A 24,706-nucleotide genomic window follows, 5' to 3' on the forward strand; every position below is an offset into this window, starting at 1 on the left:
AAAAACACCATTTTTCACCGATACAAAGCATTCAAAAGTAAATAAGTATGTATATGAGGGCAAACAATAATACCCGAAGTAGAGTATCGGATGCTGCTAACGATCAGTTTGATCCCAAACAGATATATTGTTAATAAAACTGAAAGGTCGCTGGAGGTAACCTACAATATGTCACAGGCCATGAACGCTAATAAATGGATTAAATGAAACAACGTCCTAACTTCAGGTTTTGAGGAGGTCCGTAGTTTTCTTGCTTCTGAAGAAATTAGGACTAGTGTAAAAAGAACAATGAGGATCGACCATTGTTTTCTAGTGGTGATCAACGTAACACTACTTAACTTCATATTTAGAAGTTGTGTTTAGGTGTTGGTGTGTTACTTTGATAATTTATATAGAGAATAATATAATTGTCTTTTAGTGTAGAAAAAGCAAAATAAATGAATGGCAATAGTTGAGTTGACATTCTAACCAAGTTAGCCATCTATTTAATGATTCACATTTAAGAAAACAATAAAGTTTTTATGTCATTACGACTTGACCCTATATGTTGTACTTTGACACTTTCAAGTTTCAACATATAAAAAAAATTGTCTTAAAACATACAATTAATTAACCATATGTAGTGAGCGTTTTGGAGAGGGAGACAACGCCTCATACAGCCCAGAACATCACCCCTAGGGTCCTATGAGATTTTTTTAATGTTGGGCATTTTGGAAGGTGCCTCTCTTTAGTCCTCCAACCAATCATTTATTTACTCACAAACTCCAACCAATCACCTATTTATATTATTTATATTTAATTTAAACTACAAGAATTAATTATTAATTGTCCTCCAACCAATCTCTTCATGACACGTGTGCCACATGTCACGTAACGCCCTAAGTGGATGCATACCACTACACATGGGCTTAAACTGTCTTCTCGGCATTCATAATTTGAGGATTATGGAAGTTTTTTTAAGGTGGTGCTGAAAAAGTATATAAGAAAATGGTGTTGTTTAAAAATAGAGTTAACTATGATTCTCTTTTATTTTTTTTCTTAAATCCTAATAGTTTAGTAGTGAACAAAATCACAATATCATACACGAACACAGAGATGTAGGCGGCAAAACACGGTGACAAAATCTTATTAATCTTCACCCAAACCAGAAAAACACCCAACCAAACCGTAGAACTTAGAAATCTCTCTAAGTTCTTTCAATACAAGAAGTTTTGATCAACTGGATATCTTTATCAGTTGATCAATTACAGAAAATACAAAATGAATTGAACTAGAAACATACATAGGATTATTGAGAGACTATATGAAAAATGAAATCTCTAATAACTTGTGCTAACTGACTTAACAATCAGATCTTGAACCTTTGTTATATAGCAACCATTTTTCATATTAGCCCCTTGTCACATTTTCAACTTAAGTCCCTGTACTTACTTCTGAACAAAAAACAAAAAACAAAAAACACTCAAAGTTTATTAATAAAAGAATAATAGCATATCCAGTTCACTAAGTTCACTAGTATGAATGAATACTTAGATATTTTTAACAAGTAGTATGGTGTTTACCCCTTTAGAAATAAGGTGGTAGGTTCAAAACTTCAAATTCTTATCCCCAATTCGTCTTGAATTGATTTTTGTGACAAATTGTCATCTTCTCCTTCGATTTTAATTTCTCCGTTCTCCGATGTTACTTCCAATCCTTTTTTGCTTGCTTCTACATAATTGTTGTTGCTTTCTTAAACAAACACCCCTCTCAATTTCTTCCGTCACGAAACCAGATGATACCAATGTTAATGAAAACACCACTGAATTATGGATAAATGAAAATATGCACTTTATCAAATAATTTAGATTGAATGTAGTGAAGATGGCGATAAGAGTGAGTAAGAGAGTGAAAACACACAACAAAAATATTTTTCATAGATCATGAATGAGACTCCTTACATGTTTACAACATTTGTGTGTACACACATGCGCACATATGATTCACATTGTAATAATGTATACATACATAAAAATCACATATACAATTACATTAGAGATAATGGTCTTCGAATGAATCAGTTTATGTTGCTATTGGACAGCTATCTAGAAGACATCCTTTATTCTTTTGGGGCTCACCTATGATAATGACTTGTAACGTCTTCTTGGAACTCCATGATGTTGTTTATATCGATGCAACTTGATTCTAGGTAGATTTGTTGAATCAAGCAAATACAAAAACAAAAAATCCGAATAAACCAATCCGAACTAACTAACCAACTAACCGAAAATAAAACATGTAAACAATTGAATTTGTAAGGGACCATTTATAAAACTTTGTATGTAAAAATAAAACCCTTGATTCTTCTTCTTCAGGGTTTTATAAACCAATAATAATTACACACACATCTGTATAGTATATTCCGGCAGATCACCGCCGCCGCCGAATAACAGAAGATTAGAACATGGGAAAGATATCGTATATGAAGCTTAAGGGTAGTCAAAACCTAAGGCAAAGACTGCTTCTGTCAACTCTCTCTTCAACTCCGATATTAATCGAAGACATACGCGCCGAAGCCACGTGGCCGGGGCTTCAGTCTCACGAGGTCTCGTTTCTTCGTCTTCTGGAAACTGTTTCTGATGACTGTCTTGTCGAAATCAACGAGACTGGTAATTATTAATTCATTCTAGGTTTTTTTTTTATTTGTGAAATTAAACTGTTTTTACTGTGAATTTTGACATGGGTTTTGTGTAAATATTGATTGCATTACAGTGTGTGGTTTTTTAAATTAACAGGAATGCAATAAATTTTGAAGCTTTTTGCAATTTCAAATTTGATGTTGTTTTTAGATTTAAATGATGTGGTGGTTGTATTTAGCTTGAAATGTTGTAGGTAGGTTCGATGGTTCGTGTTGTAGAACTCGGTAGTCTGGCAGTGGGGTAGGGACTAGCGAACTAGCGATTAATCAGATTGCATTATATATGTAAAATTTCAAATACACACACACACATATATATACATCAAATTTTATATATACAATTTTCAGTTTTGACCGATTTCGACCAAACAGGGATTAATCGGCAGTGATTAATCAACGCCTAGGCGGGATTTTACAACCGTGGGTAGGGACAAAAGTAGCTTTTTGTGATGTCAAATTTTACAAAGTACAATTTATGGTGACTTGGATTTTTGAAAATAAGTTACTGGTATAAGTATTGCATTCAGAAAGTACAGTTTTTTATTCTTAAATGAATAGAATGCAGTGAATTTTAGGACTTGCATGTCTTTTTTCTGTTTTTTGCAATGCCAAGTTTGATGTTGTTTATAAATCAATATGACGGTTCTTGTTGTATTTAGGATGAAAGTATTGTAATTTTGTTGAATTGGTAGGTACTAAGTTGAAGTACAAGCCTGGGATAGTGATGGGTGGAAGATATCTGGAGCATGATTGTGGATTGAGTAGGTCAATTGGTTATTTTCTGGAACCGTTGATTGTTCTTGGTTTGTTCGGGAAGAAGCCCCTTTCAATTAAGCTCAAAGGTACTTTTGGTGATTTAGCTGCAAAAGGTGATAAATTTAAATGGAAATGATAAATTGATAACATGTTGTATTTTAGGTATCACAAATGATTCAAAAGATCCGTCTGTTGATACATTTAGATCAATCACTTTACCATTGTTGAAGCGATTTGGAGTCCCATCAGAAGGGTTGGATCTAAAGATTGTGAGCAGGGGAGTTGCTCCTAAAGGCGGTGGTGAAATTTTACTTTCCGTTCCTATTATTCACGATAGTTTGAAGGTAAGTTTAATTATTTTTTATATATTAATCTTTAAAAACTTGATCTTTCTTTCATAACCATGGTTGGGTTGGGCTTGTAGGCAGTCACATGGACTGATGAAGGTATGGTTAAAAGAATCAGGGGAACCAGTTTCTCCACACGTGTATCACGCCAGATTGAAAATACAATGATTCACGCAGCTAGAGGAATCTTTAACCAATTGCTTCCTGATGTTTACATTTTTGCTGATCATAAAGCTGGTGCAGAAGCTGGAAAGTAAGTATTTTTAGAGCCCATTTACTTGCAAACGGGTCAATTTGGTTTGTCGACCGTTAATGTGTGGAATAAAATTAGACCTAAAAGAGAACTCAAGGGTTTTGAAAGTCGCACATACTCTTTTTCTAATTCATACAACCTTTTTAAATTGGTTGATTAAAGATTCAGATTATTTTTGTAATAATATTATTTGCAGAAATATTAGTGTTTCTTGGTCAACAACTCAATCCAAATTAACCTGGTCTATAGCTGGCATATTTTACTCTCGAACTGGTTTTGACCTTTTGTTTGACTCACCCATCTTGCCACGTGGTCCTATCTTTACTTTTTACTCAACTCGTCCAGTTTTAAGCTTTTACCAGACCCACCTAGTCTGCTATCTAGCTAAATTTTTACCAAATTTATTCATTACTCATTAGCGTTATTTAAGAAATTTACATAGGTATAATTTTGTATTGAAACATTGTATGATTCACGTGGTTTAATGAATCGCATTTGTTCTTGTTTTGAAGTTCACCTGGTAATGGAATATCAGTGGTTGCTGAAACGACATCTGGATGTTTCATATCTGTGGATACGACAATTTCTTTTCCCCGAGGCAAGGATGACATGGATATTGATGAAAAGAAAGAGCTTATGCCTCCAGAGGAAGTTGGCGAGGAAATTGCATCCTTGTTACTTGGTGAGATCGAACAAGGTGGTGTTATAGATTCTACGCACCAGGTTTGTTTCTAAATTTGACTTTATTTATACACATAACTTTTTTATTAGAGGTGGCAATATTGGTGGGTCGGGTTGGTTGGGTAATGGGCCAAACAGGTTAAGGTTAAAAAAGATTATCTTCTGCATTTTGAGAAACAAAAATGCTTTTTTATCTAAAGCTATCGGTTTTTCTAATAAATATAATGCCAATTTTGGTCACCTTAAGTATACTTTTTATAATAATAAACTATATTTTTCAATGAAATAAACTACTTTTTTTTAGGATTTCATATAGGCCACTTGAAATTTTGCTAAATGTATATTTTGCGGGAGTTGAGGGGTATATAAATGAAATACAGCACTCCTTAATCAAATGTTTAAAATACATTTTGGTGTATTTTTGAACCTGTTTGACGTGTTTTATTTTAAAGTTCCTCGTTTTACAATTTTATCTGTTTGACCCGTTGGAGACAAAATATAGCATGGTTTGATCCATTGGAAAGTGATTGTTTTGAAATTGCCAACTCTAATTCTTATGTAATTTTAGATAACGTCCACGATCCAGATAAAATTTATCCTCGAGATAATTTCATTTTATTTTGTATTTTGTTATAATATAATAATTATGTATTATCTGAATTTCAGGGTTTGTTATTTCTTTTATGTGCATTATGCCCACAAGATGTATCAAAGGTTCGGGTAGGGAAGCTTGTGCCTTATGGGATTGAAACACTCAGGAATATCAGAGATTTTTTGGGTGTTAAATTTGTAATCAAGCCAGAGCCAGCAACGGGTACTGTCATGCTTAAATGCATAGGATGCGGATTGAAAAATTTATCAAGAAAGCTGTTTTAGATTATTTTATAATATTATTATGTTGAGTTTTTTTTTCTTTTTTTTATACTTTGTAAGCTTTCTTTGATGTATTAGTGATTGTGCAATCAATTTTGTGCCTTATATTAAGCTGCATCTTTTAATCAAGTTAACAACTCATAACCTTGTTTATCTTGTTTATTTTTACATATTAGTGTTGCAACCTGTTTTTCACATGTAAACCTTTTAGCCACAAGTCAAGTTAACCCAGGAAGGCGGAAACCCAAGTTAGTTAACCGATAACAATCATGGTGTTCTTGACAATTGAAATGGAGATTGAAGTCAAAAAGAGTAATGTACAAGTAAATGGTGATGAATGAAATCTTGACTCTACAGTTTGTACAAGAAACAACATATTTAGTTATACAAAATACGATATAGATATACATGAGATTATTACGGTGGGGCCAAAAAAGGCTAAGTCGAGCCCAAATTAGTACCCGAGATGGGTGGTTTCTTCACACTTGTTCTTCTGTTATTGAACGAGAATTAGCACCCGAGAAGGATTAAGGCCAAATGAGTAAACACAACAGTTAGTCGGCTTGTGGCAACAAAAAGCTAAAACCGGAGTTCTCACGGATTAAAGGTGGTGGTTCAACATCTGTGATTTCAATTTGTTCCATTGACTTTGATATATCATCAACGGAAAATGGTATGCTGTAAAAAATATAATCATGAAAAAAATTAACAAAGACTCGCAATCTTGATATTACTCGAAAATGGAACGATGCTACAGTTCCAGTCCAACTCGACCCGACACATTACCCCACATGGCTGGCCCGCCCATTTTGCCACCTCAAGCGGGCCAGAAGATAAATATAAATATACATGAAGAAGATGCTATAAATAGGAGAAAGTAACCTGGAATCATCATCCAAAAGGAAAGAATTGCTTATTGCATTATTTTCTTCCGTCATCATAACCCTCATGCTGGATATAACCTATAACATAATATCAACAGTTACATAACAATATTATTACAAAAATAATATTACTGGAAAAATGAGTTTTGCTTGAGATTGAGATAACTCATAACCCAAATCGACCCATATATAAGTAATCGGGTTGAAACAACCCAAATCAACCAAGATTGGCGGTTGGGTAACGTTGTAACATGCTCGGGTTAAAATGAACAGATTTTTTTTGTATATGCTGAAACGGGCCTGCACGGGTTGACCTGAATACACCATCTTATCCATTTTCATAAATAACATGATTACAAAGAAATATATTTAGGAGGTTACTATATTAAAAACAGGTTAAAGTAAATTTTGGCCCGTTTGAGATAAAGCACAACCCAAATTGACCCATTTACACATAAATGGTGGGTCAAAATTTTCACTTGTAACATCTATATAAACTTACATCCGGGGACACACTATGTGTGCCATATTTGTCATCCCAATACATTGTGCTGATCCGGTACAACTGTTGTACACTAAGAACCTGTAAAACAAAATAGAAAATGACAGTTAAAGGCGCACGTAAAACTGTAATGTAAAATAAATTAGATTTTTTTATAGCAAGTCACTCACGGGACACAGGCCACGACTTATTTCCTCCAAGGTTTTCTTCGGCTTTTGATGAATTACCTGAATTGAATTACAAATATTTGATTTATTTTGTGACTCATCTCAATAAAATAACAAGTTCTATAAAAAATAATGATTATTTACCAAAAACCCAATAGCCTGCCGTATATGTTTAAGTTCTTCCCATGCAGAACCTGCATACTGCAGTAATTTTTGTTTAGCAGATAGTAGAGGTGCACAAAGATCGGGCTTGGGCCTAGGCCCAGTCCCGGTCATGTGTGCGGAAAAGGGACTGACTCAGGCCCAATGGTCCCAACCGATCCTAATTTTTTTCTCAAAAGTATTTAATTTCAGATCATAGTTAGAAAAATGTTTTAAACTAAAACAAGTTAAATACCTCATCGGTTGCATTGTAACACCAGTCTTTTAACTCAGCAAGTCCTGATTTCACATACTCACCATTGCTGAACGAGCAGCATTCACGTCTCAAAAGAAGACTGCAACCAGAAGTAAAAAAAAATCAAAATTATATTCGTATCATCATATGTGCATATGGATACACAAAAATATACATATACAGTCTAGGCATGAAGTATACCTGTTAAACAATTGAACATTGATGAATGAAAATATCTGTGTGAAAATTTTCCGGACCAAAAATGGCGGTACCTGAAATTATCAACAAAATCAGACCTGTAGATGGATGTTAGTAAGAGAAACAAAAATAAATGAAAAAGTAAATAAAAGGAAGTTTCACTAACATGATTTGTTTTTAAAGTGTTCAAGAAATCTCCAAGGCTCTTCACAATTCCTTGCCAATGAGCAATCAAAGCAAGTTGAGCTGCGTTATTAAACGGATGTGATGTTCCCTTTACTAGGCTTGCTCTGGAAGTTCTTGGTGCCTTTGATTAATACATTAATCAGCACAACAAAATTATTAACATAAAATTAAACAGTAAATTGTGAAAAATAACAACCTACATTGTTTTCCATGATTCAATTTTTTTAGTTATAGTCACCCAAGTATTCAACTTTTAAAGGGAAATTTCTTCATCCAACATGTTTTGCACTAAATTGGTTGGAAAAATTTCACGAAAGAATGTCAAATGACGAAAATGCCATTAAAATTTTGAAAGAATGTCAGCATGTTATAGGTTAAATGTGACAAGATACATACTTGGATGGCCAATAAAGTAATTTTAACAGATGGATGATCTTATTGAAAATAGGTAAATACTTAGGTGGCCTATACATTCATTATCATTTCACATAGCTGCTGATGTGGGCACCACATCAACATTTAACCAGAAACATGTTAAACATTGACATTAATGATATAAACGCGAAAGTATGTTGCTGTGTCACACATTTAAGTTAAAATTAAAAGAAAAAAGAGATGAGATTACCTGAATACACATGCCAAGCAATGGAGATATTTCTTTTTTTAAATTATCTCGGATCATTCCATATATTTTTTCAACATATGCAGTAAGTTGTTGCTTGAAAAGCAAAGCAGGATATTTGGCTTCTACTTGGCTTACGGCATCTAATGCACTCAAACTTCCATTAACAAAAGAAAGATTCACTCCTGGAGGAGTTCCACGAAAACTCTAACAAGAAATAAACAAACACCCTTTAACTAAATCATTAACCAACATGTCATTTTCGGTTATGTTACGGGTCAAACGAGTAAAATCGAATGGGTCAAAATCGAAAGTCATTCAAAGTGTATTTTTAATGTATATATACCCTAAATCATTTTATTGAGAAGAGAAATTATATTATTTATTAAATGATACAACTTTTTTCTGTTTTAGTCATTGTAACCTTTTTGTGCATTTAAATCAATAAAAGGCGTACTTTTGTCATGTTTAGGTCATTATAGGGTATTTTAATGAAGACCCAAACGGGGCAAAAATATTATGCAAATGTACAAAAGAACAAGCACATTGACTAAAACAAGACAAAGCCGATAGTATGTTGGTATTTAATCTTATTGTTTAAGTAACCCGTTATCCAATCTACCCATTATGTCCGTGCAGAAAATAGAAGTTAAAGAAAACTCGTGAAATTACAGTATTGGCCCTCCCAAAAAGAGTAGCTGATGATCGACGGCGTTGTGGGCCTAGTCCAGCTGTCACGCCACTTGCTTTCAAAGTGCGTTGAAGTAGAAGCAAAAGAGTTGATGCATTCGACAACCAATAAGCCAATATCTCATTATTATCCTGGGATTTCTTTTGTAAAAAAAAACACAAAAAGACATTTTAGCAGAGAATAGTTGCAAACATAAGTACAACCCAATCACTTGTCAATGGGTCGATTTTCAGTTATGGTTTATATCTAACGGGAATAGTTAGAACCTCAATTGCTTGACCTATAGTCTGGATGATGCGATCAAAAACAGATGTTCTTTCAACTTCAAAAGATCTCCATTGCAGAAGGCATTTGTAAATAATACAAGCTGCAAGTGGTCTGTTTCCTGCAAATCCTATACGTTGTGCAATGCATTTGATAAGCAATTCTTGATTCTCTACTTGTTTTTCATTAAGTGATTTTTGTGGTTTGTCATCCAGCTCTGAAAGATCCCTTTGGTTCATTGACATGCTATGCAGTTCCTAAATTCAAATATGACAACAATTAAAAGTAAAGGCTAAAATATACATTTTATGCATCTAGAAGTGTTAAGAGAAACAATACAAGAGGTGGCTTTGCGTCTGTATATAAATGACCGCTCTCGGACCTCTGCAAAAAGATTGAAAGTTGGAAATCTATTAAATATGATTGTATTATTGTAAAACTAGTATTATTGAAGTACTGAAATATATGTTCTATATTGCAACCCATTTGACATGTTTGTCCTGTTTGACCATTTATCAATGAAGTTTAATACAACTAACTCGTTTTCATATGAATGGGTTAAATCAGGTTAACTGGTCAGAAGGAGTAATTTCTAAGTGTGGTCAAACTATTTTACCTGTTTGATTTATTGCCAACAAAATTTAACCCAAACTAACATGTTTTCATATGAATGAGATGAACTTTTCAGAATTAGCATTATTATGACACATTTGATGAGTGAATTTCTGAATATAAATACCTGAAGGATAGATTTGGAACGTAAGAGAAACTTATTAGGTGTCATTGACACAGCTTGTTGGCGGAAAACTTTATTTTCTGAATCTATATTCTGTAGTTTCTCTTCCAGCCTATGTAGGATAAGAAAATAACAGTAAATGTGACAGAACATAACAAAAGTAAAGACTCAGTGATGTTTACAAGAACATGCAGTTTATCTTGATAAACGGTGTAAATTTGCATATTCAAAACATTGGTTGGTGTAAATACTACTTTACAAATTTATTAATAAGTGGGTGCTTTGTTAACATTAGGCTGATGTGGATGCGACATCGCCTATTCAGACATATAAATTGCCCATATCAATCTAAAGAAAATAAAATTTTGAATTCTGAAACGAAAAGGAAAACTCAAGAATGAATCCACTAACCTGCTCACACAATCTTGTAATTGTTGGATTTTATCTTCTGAATCTTCCAACTTTCTAAATAGATCTTCACTACGATCTTGAGATTGAGCATATTTATTTTCTAAATTAGCAGAATTTTCCTTTTCAGCTGCTAATGCCGCCTGCATGGAAAAATGAAGCAAAAATGGCGCATTTCATGATCTTATGAGCAACATAAAAATAAATATAAAAAAACAGCAAGGGGATACTTTGTTTGAGTAAATTACCTTTAATCCATTGACTTCTTTAGTGAGGGATTCAATTCTTTTAGTATCTTCAATGATTACTTCTTTTTGTTGAATAACAGGAGGTGCTTCTTTTATAGCTTTCCTCGCTGCCTCTTTTTCCTTGATTATTGTTGCATTTGCTTCATCGAGTTTTTTTTGCAAAGCTTCTAACGAATTTCTAAATTTGTTAGCCTCACTGGCTTTCGCTTCTTCTAAATCGGTCTGGAGATATAAGCTCAACATTAGTCATTTGAATCATTTGTACATGTTAATTATAATAATAACTTGTCAATGTTTCCCATAATGTATTTCTAAAGCTTAAAACCTCATAAATCATTTATTTACCATATGTAACGTTACAAGTCCACTAGATTACCAGACTAGCCCATTTCAGAAAAGTATAATTACAAAAATGAACCACACACATAAGTATATTGCTATTCTATGACACCAAATCTTGTTAAAATAATAGAATTTTTATAAGTCATATTTGATACACTAGTATTCATAATATCAATACTTACCCTTAAGCGTTTTTCCAACTGTAAACGCCATGTTAGATCCTCCAATTGTTTCTCAAGTTTATCTTTCGCTTCTTTAAGGAAACCTGCTTGCTTTTGTTCCTGCAGAAAAGCAAGACAAGTTCATATATAATTTATACCTGAAAAATGACTCGTGAAACTAAATTCTTTTAATTTAAAATGTAGACAAATACTGAAATCGACCTGTTTAAGTCGTCGTAACTCCCTCCTTGCCTTTACCCCCCTCCATCTGCATTGTGTAACAATAGCTCCCTTCTTTAGCCTTTTATGGTATGAATAACATCTACGACCACGCCATCGAGACTGGAAAAAAATATAACTAAGGAAAAATATATATAACTGATAAGCTGCAAAATTACATGTGTCACTTTTTACCCTTTGTGGGTAAACTGGACGATTCCAATAATACTTTACCTCAACTGAAAGCAACCAAACTAAAAAATAATTGTTAAACCGAAACCAGTCGAAAATCACCAAAAATTTTATTAGTTGTCATAATGTTCAAAAGCGTTAATTATTTAAAACAAAAATGTTTGCAAGTCATCGAAAATGCAATCAAAATCACCAAAAATCGAATCACACCGAAAATGCATAAAACCATCTTCAATCATTCTTATTCAAAACTCAATAAAGTAAAAGATAAAAACTTATCCATTTCACCAGAATAAAAAACTTATCCATTTTACCAGAATCTAGTTTGGCCCATAACCCAACCAGCCCATTTGCCACGTGTATAGAACATGAATAGTTACATGTGTGCCAGTATTATCAAACTAACCTGCACCATGATTGCGGCTTTAGTTAGTTTCTTTAATTGGAACTCCTTACGGGCCTTCAATGCACGTATGGCTGTTTGCACCCTAAGCGCTGACACACGGAGCTTATTGTAGACATTCGACGCGTGGTATTTACGAAAGTTTTTCTCTATTTTTATTGCAGCTGCTATTCTTCTCAGTTCTTCAAAACGTTTGGCAGCCAACCTACCTAAAAGTCATTGGAGTTACACGTGTACAGTTTGAATAATAATTCAAGCAACTGGAATCTTTTAAGATTAATTTAAAAGATGACAATGAAATATGTTAGTTGATCAAGTAAAGATCATATTATTATTAAAACAAATTTGAAGATCGCAACATATGACGTTTAAATGGGTAGAATTGGTTTATTTTTTATCTCTAACGGATCAAACGTGTACCGACAAAAGGTAACTTAAAAAAAACTTGTCTGCCTTGTTGAAAACTATCCAAAATGTGTTTCTGATGCATAAATTAAATAATTTTTTTTCCATGAAAGATCTAATGATATATAATATTATTTAAACCATAAGGGACACAATAATCACTACTCCCTCCATCAAAAAAAAATTCCACACTAAAGATCATATTATTATTGAAACAATAATACTTCTAAAATCATTTTTACACTAAATGATTACTCCTCTCACAAAAAAATTGTCCACTTTCAGATAATTATAATGTACTACTTTTCCCATTTTATCATTAATTACCCTTAATAAAATGCAAGTTTTCCAAGTAAATGGTGTCTTAAATGGAAGGTAAAACTGGCATTCTGCTAACCAAGTGTTTCATGTCAACCCAAACTGAACTGAACCGTTTCGACCCATACTAAAGAATTAATTGTTTTGACCTGAACCCAGCCCGTGTGACTTGACCCATATTCATATTCCACCTCTAAGATAAAGTAGTAAGAGTTTCACCTCGACAAAAAGATTGCATGACAATTGAACCCTTCCGAGTTTCAATGAACCGTTTGTGAGCAATATAAGTTAGCATTCGCCTTTGAATAATTTGCGCTGCCCTACTTAGGACTTCAGTTCTCCTTGCATCTAATTCCGCCATCTGTCCAGCTCTCAGGAAAACCTTTGTCTTACCAACCTGTATAAAAGATAATGTGATTATCAGGGTTCATTCACATACTTAAAAACTTAACAAAAACCACATTGAAACCATAATTTTTTTTATTATTTTTTTAATTCTTTTTATATGTTATTAAACTTTGACAAAACAAATGTGTGTGTGTGTGTGTCATGGTTTTTAAGTTAATGGTGGTTTTCGTTGGAACTTGGAACTGCACGCTATACATACATATATATATATATATATACATGCACACACATTTGTGTGTGTGTGTGTATAATACCTGATAGCCTTTAATTCCCTTCTTTTCTAGAATCTTTTCACATGCAACCTTTTCATCAAAGCTGATTGAGACAGTAAGGAAACGTTTTAAGAATGTAACATATCTCAAATTTACATGTAAAAAACAAGATATAATTTAGTGTTACATTTGAGAGTGAAGGAAAGATCTACCATCCTATTAAGGCTTCAGGGCAAAGAAGTCCAAATCTGTTTATAAATTCATAGAAAGGACGACGAGTAGGATAACCAGCACAACTGATTCTGATAGCTTCTAAAACTCCCTATATAATAGTCACATACAATTAGCTATAAATGAAACTGATAAAATAAGCAGTAAGAGACAAAAGGGAAAAATAATTTGTGTGCTCACCCCACAGCGTAACTGTTGCAAGACGTTGGGATTCTCAAATATGGCAGGTTTGAGTTGATTATTTGGTTTTACACATCTAATATAATGAGGTTTTGTTGCGTTTAGTGTCTCCATCAGTTGTTGCAATTGCAACTGCATCAATTAGTTGCATGTTAGTGTACAGCAACATGTGGCTTATAAAACCCATAGTTATCAAAGGTGCTAGCCGCACTCAAGGCGCATAGGCCTCGCCTGGAAAATGGGCCTAGGCACAAGAAGCGAAGGCTTTTAATAACTATGCTTAAAATAATATTGAATAAATTCCACTCTCTTGAATGTATGTACCCGTTGATGGAATCCACGTTGTTCATACGCATATAGAGAGGGCTTGAATCGGGTTCAACTTTTGGACAAAGTGTTTCGGGTCAACCCAACACCACCAAGAATAAGTAGTTTGAAATAAGCTAACTCAAACTGCTTATTAACAAAAACTTATTTCACCCTAAAATAAGCAGATAAGCAGAACTGCAGAAGCACTTTTCTTTGTCCAACACTCAAAAAGGCTTGTTTGCTTTTAAAAAACATAAAAGCTGATACATGTTTATATAAGTAACAGTACCTTAAAACGAGACCCGATTGAAGAAAACTTGGAAGATTTGGGAGATTCTTCAGCAACTGGAGGGAAAAGACCAGCTACAAAGGCACACCTAGAATCACCCAACAGGTCTTGGTGTTCAGGGACCACATAATCTTTATTTTTGTCAAGAAATTGATTGGATTGATATTGGACCTGAAGTTACAATTAGAAGAGTACAATTAAAGATGCATGGGTTTACATTTATTAGCAATATATCTGACTAAAACACATATATACCTCTCCAGCATAATGTCCAATTGTGAAATCCGTACGTGACAGCTTGGGCTTCACAAAGCGTTTGTGATTTCTGAAGGTCTGATAAAGCTTGTTTGAAAATGTTTCATGTGTAGACTTTGGGAACATACTAAGGTAAAAAGATTCAGTAGTGAGATTAAAGGAGTGTTATAAAACGAGGTGGCAATACAGGCAGGTCAGGGTCAAGATGGATTTGGTTTGAGCGAGTCATATTTTATTACGCTCAAAACGATTCAGACTGGGTTGACAATCAAACAACTGTTTTTCCCTTTTCTATGATTTTAAAAAAAATTTGAAGTGTTAGTAATGATTGCGAAAGCAATACTATCGCGTAACAATCTAAAAAGTTTAACAAAAACATGAAGAGGCTGCATGCATTACAAAAACATACTTTCGGAGAATTTTAACTCGTTCAATCATTTTATAAAAATACAACCCAAATTGACTCGCTGATAAGTAAATGGGCCGAAATTGTCACTTCTATGATTTGTTAACATCCACTTTATTTATAATTAAATTACAAAATTTAAAGAAAGGAATATCTTACCAAGCCTCATCAAGGAGAGCAATGATTCCACCAGGTTTCTGTGATACAAATACATCTTCATAGAGTTATGTAGTTCACAAAGCATTGATAAACTCGTTTTATATCCAGTAGATTTATTAGTTATAGAAATAAAATTACCATATATTCTATATACCTATAAAATATTAAAACTACACTGTTTGCAGACCTTACCCTTTTAGAACACTGATTGCAGATACTGAAATAAAGTTTTTAATGCTTAAAATTACTTTGCACTATAGAGAAGTAGAAAGGAATGCGGCGTGTTTGTGTCGGATCAAAAGTGAAGATATTTTAACAAAAAAACTAAACTAGTGCTGCATATGCATACATACATATAGATGCATCTCTATGCATATTTGCAGCCACAAATGGGTAAATGCAACTGAAATTGGTAATACCTTCTCAATGAGATCTAAAACATCTTGGTTATCAACAAATTCAATGTAACTCCAATTAATAGCCTCTTTTGTATATTCTTCTTGCTCCATCTTAAACACATGCTGATTAAAGTGTTGCTGCAGTTTCTCATTCGTGAAGTTAATGCAAAACTGCTCAAAGCTGCACTTTAATGTTTGTTAAAAAGTATATGTAAAATAGAATTTACTTGACGTTTCCTGATATATAGCGCTTATATCTGGAACATGAAATACATATCCGGTTGTCACCTGTTGTTCTTGAAGCTTTCAAAACCGTATATATCAAGGACCCCAATCAGATTTTTTGAGTTGCGATCTTGTCCAATTGAGACATTGATTTTATCCACTAGCCTTCAAATATCTCAATACAAACGTCATTTGCATTTGAAATTTATCAAAGAAGTTTTCTGATGAAAATTGCATATTCTGTTGACCACACGTTTTGACCCATTACCCAACCAGTCAACACACCCATTTTTCCACCTCTATTCTGTTTAACAGCTTCATACCAATCAAATAATCTGGTATATATTGTTTTAGCTAGCCCATCCCTGCTGACTGCTGCACTAAGAGGGTCAAGACTTCTTTTTATAACTTCTTCGGGAGTAATCATCACTCGTTTACACAATGCATCTTCCAAACCCGCAGAACCACACCTAACGAAAAACTAGTTATAAAACTAACAAATTTTCAAAGAATTTCAAAAAAGATATATATACCTAAGAAGTTCTGCACTCATTTTTAAATGAAATTTAGCCCTGTCGTCTTTTAAAACTGAAGAATCAGCATCTTTCCCTTTGGCGAATTCAACATTGCCAAGATGAAGAATAGCAGCAGTAACCCTAAAAATAGCTTCCTGTGAGAGTATTACATGTCGTTAAAAAAATATATTATTACAATGCAATCAAAGTTTCATATTAAAATGATTTAGGAGGTTTTATGCATTTTAATACACTCTCGATGAGTTTCACTCATTTGAGTGTGTTTCCATTTTAGTTCATATTCTAAGGCTTGTAAATGAACTGAACGTACAGTGAGCCGTTCTTGCTGAAAGTTCGTTTATGTTCGCTTATTTAATAGACGAACGAAAATTTTTGTCATTTAGTTAAACGAACGAACATGAACAAATGTCACGCTCGTTCATTTAAGTTTGCATTCGTTCATTTATATTCATTCCTTATGTTCATTTAGGTTTGTTATTAAGTTCATTCTGTTACTTTCGTTAATATACTCTTTAAATTTTTAGGTCCATTACAACTTAGACTAGTTTTAATAATCTTTAAACCCATCACACTGTTGTTCACATTTACTCTTAATTGGTCTTAGCTCAGTTATGTTCATTCATCTATGTTCAGTTATGTTCCCAAACCGTCTGTTTATATTGTTAGCAAACAAACATAAACAAACACGAACATGCTCCGTCCGTGTTCATCGATTTGTTTACAAGCTTGGATTATTTTTTTATTAAACCCCATTTGCACTGCTTTCATTCTAGCTGATTCAAAAGTTTATCAGTTTAACCGAAATCAACCAGTGTACTCATAGACGGGTCAAAACGGCCACCTCTAAGTTTATAAAAAGGAAGGAACTTTTGGGGGAAATACCTGCTCTTCTTTGCTAATTCCAACAATATCCATAGCTCTCCTAGTGGCAAGATATTCATGGGCATCATTTGTACCAACCAGTTCATAGCATTTTGACTGGTTAAGATAATGAAACGATTTTGGGTTTCCCAACTGATATTTCTCAATTTCCTGATTAAAGAAGAATATAAAATGTCAGATGAGAAAATTATTTTGCTAACAATTTAGTTAGAAAAAAAGATACCTCTTGTGGTGCTGCACATAAAAGGTAAAAACAGTGATAGTTGCGCTCAGGGTCATTTATTTGGCAAACACGAGACCTTTCTAGAAGATAGGTCCTGATGGCTGCTCCTGATATTCTCCCGTGCTTATCAAATTGGATTTCAACAAATTTTCCAAAACGACTGAAACATTATGAAGACAACAGAACTTTGATGTTAAATCTGAATAATGAAAGGGTAACATAACTATAACTTGTTTTTTGAATGAAACTAGAGGTGTCCATATAAGTTATATTCACTAGAAAAACTTTAGACAACTTTTAACCCATTTGACATAGTTGAACCATTTCCATTTTAGCTGAGTTTTTAATTTAGCCCGTTTGAATTAGTTGCCTCTAATTGAAGCCATAAAACACAAACAGAAATTGATTGTCTCTTTATGGAGCTACTATGTCTACTACTGGCTGGCTGCTTAACAATTTATAATGCTAAAATGTAATATTCGAAGCCTAATAGAATGAAGCCATCACCTGGAATTGTTATTTCTAACAGTTTTTGCATTGCCAAAGGCTTCAAGAACTGGATTTGACTGCACTCACAATGGTGACACAAGCTTAATCAGAATGATATAATGATATGTATATATAATGCGCACGCACACAAACACACACACATGTTATTCTACATAAAATACATATACATATGCATGCAGGGGAAGGGTCCAGTTAGAACATAAATAGAGATGAGAGCAGTAAGAAACTAAGAATCCATCAATTTTTTTAATCCAAATCATGCAAATCGAATAATTCACTATTTAGTGTTTGATCATTTTATGAAACATTTTCCATCAGAGGAAGTCAACAAACTCATAGATGCATCCAGATGAACAAATAAAAAATGTGAATTTGTCAATTTATATGACTCAATTTCAAAATTTGGATTCCTTAGTTCTGTTCATACCAATATTTGTGTTCGCATTTGATCCTGCATTCCTGGTTCTGCATATGCATATATACATATAGCATATATGTACTTCTATACATGTACATGTACATATTTATGTGAGTAAATTGAGTATATATATGCCAAGTTCCATATATTACACTATTTCAGAATAATTAAGTAGTGTTAATATAGAACTATACGTCATGTATCATACTTCGAGAACTTGTTGTTCAACTGTGCACCCTTCAGTAGCTTTCCGGCCACCCAAATAGGCTAAGTACTGCATAAGCATTTTGGTTGTCTCCGTTTTACCTGCTCCACTTTCACCACTAACAAGAATGGAATTGCTTGTACCGTCCTTAATCATAGCCCTAATTTCATTAAAGATTATATTAATTATATATTGAAAGACTGCTAAAATGATTGCAAAGTCACTCAAAAACCGACAGACCTGTAAGATGCATCAGCAACTGCAAACACATGGGGACTGAGTTCACCAAACGGTGCTCCTTTGTATTCTTCCATCATATGACGATCATACAAATGAGGTAACTTTTGGAACGGGTTTATTGCAATAAGAATATTTCCAGTGTAAGTCTGCAATGGTTTTGAAACATGTGAAGATCAAACAAAGTAATTATATATGTATTCCAACATGAGAAAAAGGTAACCTACATAAATTTCATTGAGTTCATATCTGGTTCTTAAGTTCTGCAGGACTCCTGGCTCATGCAAATATGATAGTTTTGTCATGTCATCAACACCGCCAGCTGGAGCTTCTGTATCCTTTGGATATATATTTGATAACTTCACTTTAACCTGAAAGAAAACCATAACAAAATACATGTTATCAATTGTTGATATTAACTTCAAAACATCATCAAAAGTATAAAAATATATGAATTAGCAACCTTTTTGAGGTCAGGAGTCTCGATCTCAGCTTCTTGGGCAGTAATCTTTGTAACTTGCCCATCGATCCATGCTTTGCCTGGATCTTCAACCCAGACATGGGATCCTACTATGATATTCACCAAAGAGCTCTGTTGAACAAACAAACAAGTCAACAACTACAGTACAGTTATGCATCTAGTTACACATGTATGTACATAATAATAATAATAATAATAATAATAATAATAATAATAATAATAATAATAATAATAATGCATCAATCATCAGTGAACAGATAGTCATACGGACAGATGCATGTATGTATAAAATTCCACCTGGTGAGCTGCATAACAGCAAACCGAAACTATCTGGCCAGTTAATTAATATGCATACTAAAATTACTGGCAATTAAACTGCTCAAAACAGAATGTGTGTGCCAATGTTCATAGGGAATTATTTAATTAGATTAAAATTAATAATTACACAACGTGCATTTGATTCAATTGTGCATAATATTCTAATTAGCATCAAAATTGACAATGATCATAGCCCTCATAATTTAGGGAGCGGTAACATTATAAACATATGATTATATACATTCATTCATATATACCGAGTATGATTAATAAACAGAATAATGCAGCTACGTACCATATTGAAAGGTGAAGGAAACCCTAGCTAAGAATTGTTAATCCGGATGAATCTATATAATGCACGATTCTTCTGACATGTAAATCGATCAGAGCTCCCTTCGAATTGAACCAGCTCTAAAGCATTTCGTCCAGATAGACATGATTGATCTCCTTAACTTACGCAATTCTTCGTCAGATTCATTATCAATTTCTTCTTCTTCTTCTTCTTATTTTCTCTCTCGATTACTTGTTTGTGGAAATGACATGGTTCGTTCAATAAGTAGCCGATGAAATCGGATCTGTTGTAGTCTCTCTGTTGGTCACATACAAAATTCTCGGAGATTCTGACCTCAATAATTTAATTTCAACCAAAGTTTTGATGCATGCATGCAAATTCTGTTTTTTTTTTATAGACGGTTAGTTGATAAAAATTTGTTGATACAGGTCCGGTCGAAACGACCGAACAATATTCCCTTAAAAATAGTGGTTTGTCCTGAAAAAAGGTAATTTTCAAAAAAAAAATATTTTTTTTTCATAGTAAACCGATTTTCTGGGAACAAACAAACTGCATAGAACGGACCGGTCGATTGACCAAATCCCGGTCTGACCAGTTCAACCGGCCGGTCCAGTCCGATCTTAACAACATTGGTTGCATGCCAAGCTTTTGTATATAGTCATATAGAGAACCTTTGCAGAATGAATCACATACATCTGCAAAGGTTCTCTATATATATACAAAACCGTTGTTCACTCAACTGACTTGTTTTTTTTTTCACGTTTAAGAACATCAATGTTTATCTTCTTTTTTTTTTAATTTGTTTTCATATTTTACGATGTGAACCCAGTAGTAATAGGTTTTATTCGATATAGTGCTAGCAGCCTTACCCACCAATATCAAGTGGTATTAAGGTTTTTCGCCAATTCCAAGTGCTAATAATATCTGGTCACATGACTTCACCCTTACTCGCAACTATCAAACAAAATTAACCTTATTCGCCACTGTCAAACACAAATAAAAGTTTCTTGCTTGTCAACCCTCTAGTCATCTCTTATACACCTATACCAAATTTCTTATTCACCGCTATTAAAAACTAATATCCTATTTGTGGTTAACAAAACAACCATCAAATATATAGGAATCTCAAAAATACCCCATATTTTTTATTAAAAAAATTCTCATCTTTCTCACAAATTCCATAACTAGTTCTTGATTTCATTCAGAGTTTTTTCCGATTATAGTATTTTGGAGAACTACAAAAATAACTTCTTATCCAAAAATTATCATGACTCTCTGAATTATCCAATTTACAATTTCCAAAATTCCCAACAATCCCTCTCTTCACCGCTCATCATCATCGCCCAAGTTATCATTAACTTAAGTGAGACAAAGAAAGACAATATCCTAGATTTATGTCACCATGTAAATATCGTTACAACCTACTTTATAAAGAATTTGTCTTTCACACCTAATGTCAACCGGATTGGATTATTTTATTATCACATAAATTATTAACCAAATAAACTAACATAAAAGGCTCACAAAAGTAAAATACATATGTAACCAACAATTTCAATTATTCAAGAGCAAACACAATTTATCCATAAAAATTTGTTTCAACTTCGTGATAAAAAGAAATACACATGATCATAATTCCGGGCACAGTTTTCAAAATACATACGGGATCACACACTTAACTTCTTTCGGAAAATCTTCAAACTTGTTTACGTACCATTTTCTAGTCACGTAACTTCTTGCAATTAGGTACAAAGCATCTCCAAAAGTGCACGCGAAAGCCAATGGTGTTTGGGCAATAAGTGATATCCCGACAAATATAATGATTTCAAATAGATAATGAGGGCAAATAACGAGATCAAACAGTCCACCTCGAGGAATCTTGTACACTTTTTCATTGTTTTTCCTTAGTTTCGAGAGGAGAGTGTGGTGATAAAAGTTTCCTAATATTCCCAGTATATAAAGGATCAAACCAATGTATTTTGTATCGATTGATGGTTCAGGGAGTCCTAGGGTCATATATTGGACGATGATCAAACCCGCAGCCGCAGAGAAATAAAACAGTGTGATGATAATGGTTGAGCCTAGAACCATATCGCCACTGTAGTTGTGAACAAATAAAACCTGCACATGTACACACCACATCATTTAACATATACGTAATCATATAAAGAAACGTTTATGTTTGTAATAACACATCATTATATATTATTAAATCTTTGCGTGATGTCTAGCATTTGAATTGGTCATTACTGCGTATTTGTGCTATGCTATTTAATTAATAATTAAGTTATCATTTCATTAAATATAACAAATGCCATATCCAGCATCTAATCATGATAAGGACAATTGCATAAACAACTGTCTAATTAATTTGAATGACCAAGACAACAATATATGTTTAATGAATAAAGATTTAATAAATAAACTTTGAATAGAAATGTGAAAATCATTTAAGTTGGACCTCGATAAAACGAAAACTTACATAAAATTTGAAAACACGTATCGAAAGAAATATGTAAAACATATATAAAAGTAAAAAACTAACAGACAAGTATATATATTTTGCTTTTTATATATATCTTGCATCTTTCTTCTTTATATATGTGGTGGTTTTACAAATTAAATAGCATGTTCTTGCATGTATGCATCAACCCGATCTTATGTGTCATTATTTTGCATTATTTAATTTCAGTTTTGACCAAATTAATTTCCAGAGATTTTTGCAAGTTGTATACAAAATAAAAAAATCTGGACAAATAATATTTTATATAAATGCATAAATGTTGACAATCTCTTATCTATTGCTGGTTGTCACCATATCTAGTAAATATCATATATGACGACCATTTCAAGAATTCTCATCATAAAAAAAAAACTTATAATTATCAAATAAAATAAACCAAATTAAAAAATGAAAATAATGTAAATTGATTACCTCTAAGTCCCTTTTGAAGAAATGAAAGGTGACAGCAAATTTAAGAAGAAAGAATCTGAGATCACCGGCAGGGGCAGGGAATAGGAAGAAAGAAACAAGTCCAGCTAGACACGCGGGCGTGTAAAGCGTCAACATGCCTACTTTGCTTGAGATCTTAACCGATGGTTTGTTTGAGTGATTTGTAAATTTGGAGTATTGGAGATGATTACCGATTATCTCACCAAAGCCTAAGTAAAGAGTTGATATTAATGTTGCCACTGTGGTGGCTGTAACCCAAACAGATGGTTCACTAAACATCACCTTCTCTAACACCGGTATCTTCATCATTTTGGTTTCTCGTGAAAATAGCTAGCAAGATGGAATAATAATATTTAAGATGTTGTAACACTGCAGCCTGTGTGTGCGTATATATATATATAGGTTGTTGAAAGTTGAAAGCAAAATCAAATTTGATATGTTTTGTCGGTATGTGTGTAAAGGGATATATGGAAGACAGGCGGGGTGTATATATTGGTGGCACGTTGAGTCGTTGACAACTATATGTATATATAAATTCACTATGACAAACACCAAAAAGTTTTTAATAAATATAAATTTGTATATTGTCATGCTAACCCGTGAAACTTTGTTTCATGTTTAGGTTGACGTGTTCATACTTTTTTCTTTTTTTTTTTGGGTTTTTATGGTTTTCGAGCTCGTGTAAAATTTGGAGTCAATCCGGTAGCCCATAAACACGACCCATTTTACAATTGTATTCTCAAGGTGGCCCACAAACACGACCCATTTCTTCGGGTATTTGAGTAAATTAATTTTGGAATAAACTCTAAAGTTTTATTAATTAAGAAAATAACTTAAAACTTAATTGCAACTATTATCATGACTTGATATATATAGTTAAGCATAAACTCGTTTAGGCTATAACTAGGACTCTAATATTATAATAAAAACAATAAGATAATTAATCCAAAGTTGATAAATATCTATAGCTATCTAGATAACTTTATATGCACTCCAAGACTCCTACCTTGTACCGTAAGCTACATATAAATAAAGAATAGTCCGGTAATTGATTACAATATGTTTAAAAGGCTACACCACTCACATATCTTAGCGAGCTATAAAACTTGACTTGTTTTTCAAATACGGATGGGCTTAGTAACTTAAATAATTTTATTGCATACGTGCTTATGTATGATAATGAATATTTTATACATTATTTTATTTAGATTACATCAGATAGTATTTAATGATGCTTTAGTTTGTTGTGAAAACGACTTAGCAGGTTTTAGACATATAAAAATATATATTTACATGAGTGTCGATGTATTTATCATGGTTAGCCCGCTTGACTATTTCTTTTAATCATATTTTTTAAAACGAGAATATAATTTGTTTGAGCATTTCTTGTATTGGACGTGAATAGGTAGTATTTTTTTTGTGTACATTAATTCGATGTAAAATAATAAGTTACTATTTAACACCATTAAAACAAGTACGAGTGTATAATATAAAAGTGATATTGCCACCCTAACAAAATACAATAACGATATTACATCAATACATAATTATTAGATAGTTACTTTTATTTTTGGCTATTATTAACCATATTATAGTCATTTAGAATAATTTTTGATGTATTGTGGTATTAGTATGCTACAATCCGAGGT

The 24,706-nt window shown here is 33.0% G+C and overlaps 3 protein-coding genes across 3 annotated transcripts; 1 reads left to right on the plus strand and 2 right to left on the minus strand.

Annotated features, from left to right (window-relative positions):
- The first annotated feature begins 2,364 nt into the window (after window positions 1-2,364).
- LOC143541997 (putative RNA 3'-terminal phosphate cyclase-like protein) lies at window positions 2,365-5,740 on the plus strand. Its single transcript, XM_077034664.1, has 6 exons — window positions 2,365-2,648; window positions 3,370-3,519; window positions 3,596-3,777; window positions 3,858-4,033; window positions 4,546-4,756; window positions 5,381-5,740. Exons 1-6 carry the CDS (start codon window positions 2,444-2,446, stop codon window positions 5,588-5,590), a joined length of 1,134 nt encoding a protein of 377 aa, XP_076890779.1. The 5' UTR covers window positions 2,365-2,443; the 3' UTR covers window positions 5,591-5,740.
- A 401-nt stretch (window positions 5,741-6,141) lies between these two features.
- Window positions 6,142-19,601, minus strand: LOC143541998 (myosin-11-like). Its single transcript, XM_077034665.1, has 36 exons — window positions 19,477-19,601; window positions 19,241-19,384; window positions 19,017-19,162; window positions 18,780-18,936; window positions 18,151-18,209; window positions 17,644-17,803; window positions 17,421-17,570; window positions 16,536-16,672; window positions 16,326-16,472; window positions 16,066-16,167; window positions 15,799-15,958; window positions 15,380-15,417; window positions 14,815-14,941; window positions 14,560-14,730; window positions 13,962-14,093; window positions 13,763-13,872; window positions 13,593-13,653; window positions 13,150-13,327; window positions 12,211-12,416; window positions 11,616-11,735; window positions 11,415-11,513; window positions 10,891-11,112; window positions 10,646-10,785; window positions 10,238-10,346; window positions 9,838-9,882; window positions 9,501-9,755; window positions 9,216-9,374; window positions 8,547-8,750; window positions 7,902-8,042; window positions 7,739-7,809; window positions 7,538-7,637; window positions 7,285-7,341; window positions 7,144-7,200; window positions 6,974-7,054; window positions 6,470-6,549; window positions 6,142-6,265 (listed from the first exon to the last, which is right to left on the minus strand). The coding sequence occupies exons 2-36, from the start codon at window positions 19,316-19,318 to the stop codon at window positions 6,142-6,144; spliced, it is 4,383 nt and encodes a 1,460-aa protein (XP_076890780.1). The 5' UTR covers window positions 19,319-19,384; window positions 19,477-19,601.
- Window positions 19,602-21,361: 1,760 nt separating this feature from the next.
- On the minus strand, window positions 21,362-23,385 carry LOC143541987 (uncharacterized). Its single transcript, XM_077034657.1, has 2 exons — window positions 23,040-23,385; window positions 21,362-22,225 (listed from the first exon to the last, which is right to left on the minus strand). Exons 1-2 carry the CDS (start codon window positions 23,364-23,366, stop codon window positions 21,755-21,757), a joined length of 798 nt encoding a protein of 265 aa, XP_076890772.1. The 5' UTR covers window positions 23,367-23,385; the 3' UTR covers window positions 21,362-21,754.
- Window positions 23,386-24,706: the final 1,321 nt, after the last annotated feature.

The sequence above is a fragment of the Bidens hawaiensis genome, unplaced genomic scaffold (genome assembly GCF_021521415.1).
Source record: "Bidens hawaiensis isolate Kalapana, Puna unplaced genomic scaffold, B.hawaiensis_p1.1 tig00012729_1, whole genome shotgun sequence".
In the NCBI taxonomy this organism is placed as follows: domain Eukaryota; kingdom Viridiplantae; phylum Streptophyta; class Magnoliopsida; order Asterales; family Asteraceae; genus Bidens; species Bidens hawaiensis.

Bases quoted from the DNA above. Each gene is read 5' to 3' on its own strand.
- LOC143541987 (XM_077034657.1), bottom strand. From the start codon at position 23,366: ATGATGAAGATACCGGTGTTAGAGAAGGTGATGTTTAGTGAACCATCT. The intron at 22,226-23,039 runs GTAATCAATTTA...GTACATGTGCAG, and splicing joins TCTTCAAAAGGGACTTAGAG to GTTTTATTTGTTCACAACTA.
- LOC143541997 (XM_077034664.1), top strand. From the start codon at position 2,444: ATGGGAAAGATATCGTATATGAAGCTTAAGGGTAGTCAAAACCTAAGG. The intron at 3,520-3,595 runs GTACTTTTGGTG...GTTGTATTTTAG, and splicing joins CCTTTCAATTAAGCTCAAAG to GTATCACAAATGATTCAAAA. The intron at 4,757-5,380 runs GTTTGTTTCTAA...TCTGAATTTCAG, and splicing joins TTATAGATTCTACGCACCAG to GGTTTGTTATTTCTTTTATG.
- LOC143541998 (XM_077034665.1), bottom strand. From the start codon at position 19,318: ATGACAAAACTATCATATTTGCATGAGCCAGGAGTCCTGCAGAACTTA. The intron at 13,328-13,592 runs GTATTATACACA...TCTTTTATACAG, and splicing joins AGGGAATTAAAGGCTATCAG to GTTGGTAAGACAAAGGTTTT. The intron at 10,786-10,890 runs GTAATTTACTCA...TTTTCCATGCAG, and splicing joins AAGAAGTCAATGGATTAAAG to GCGGCATTAGCAGCTGAAAA.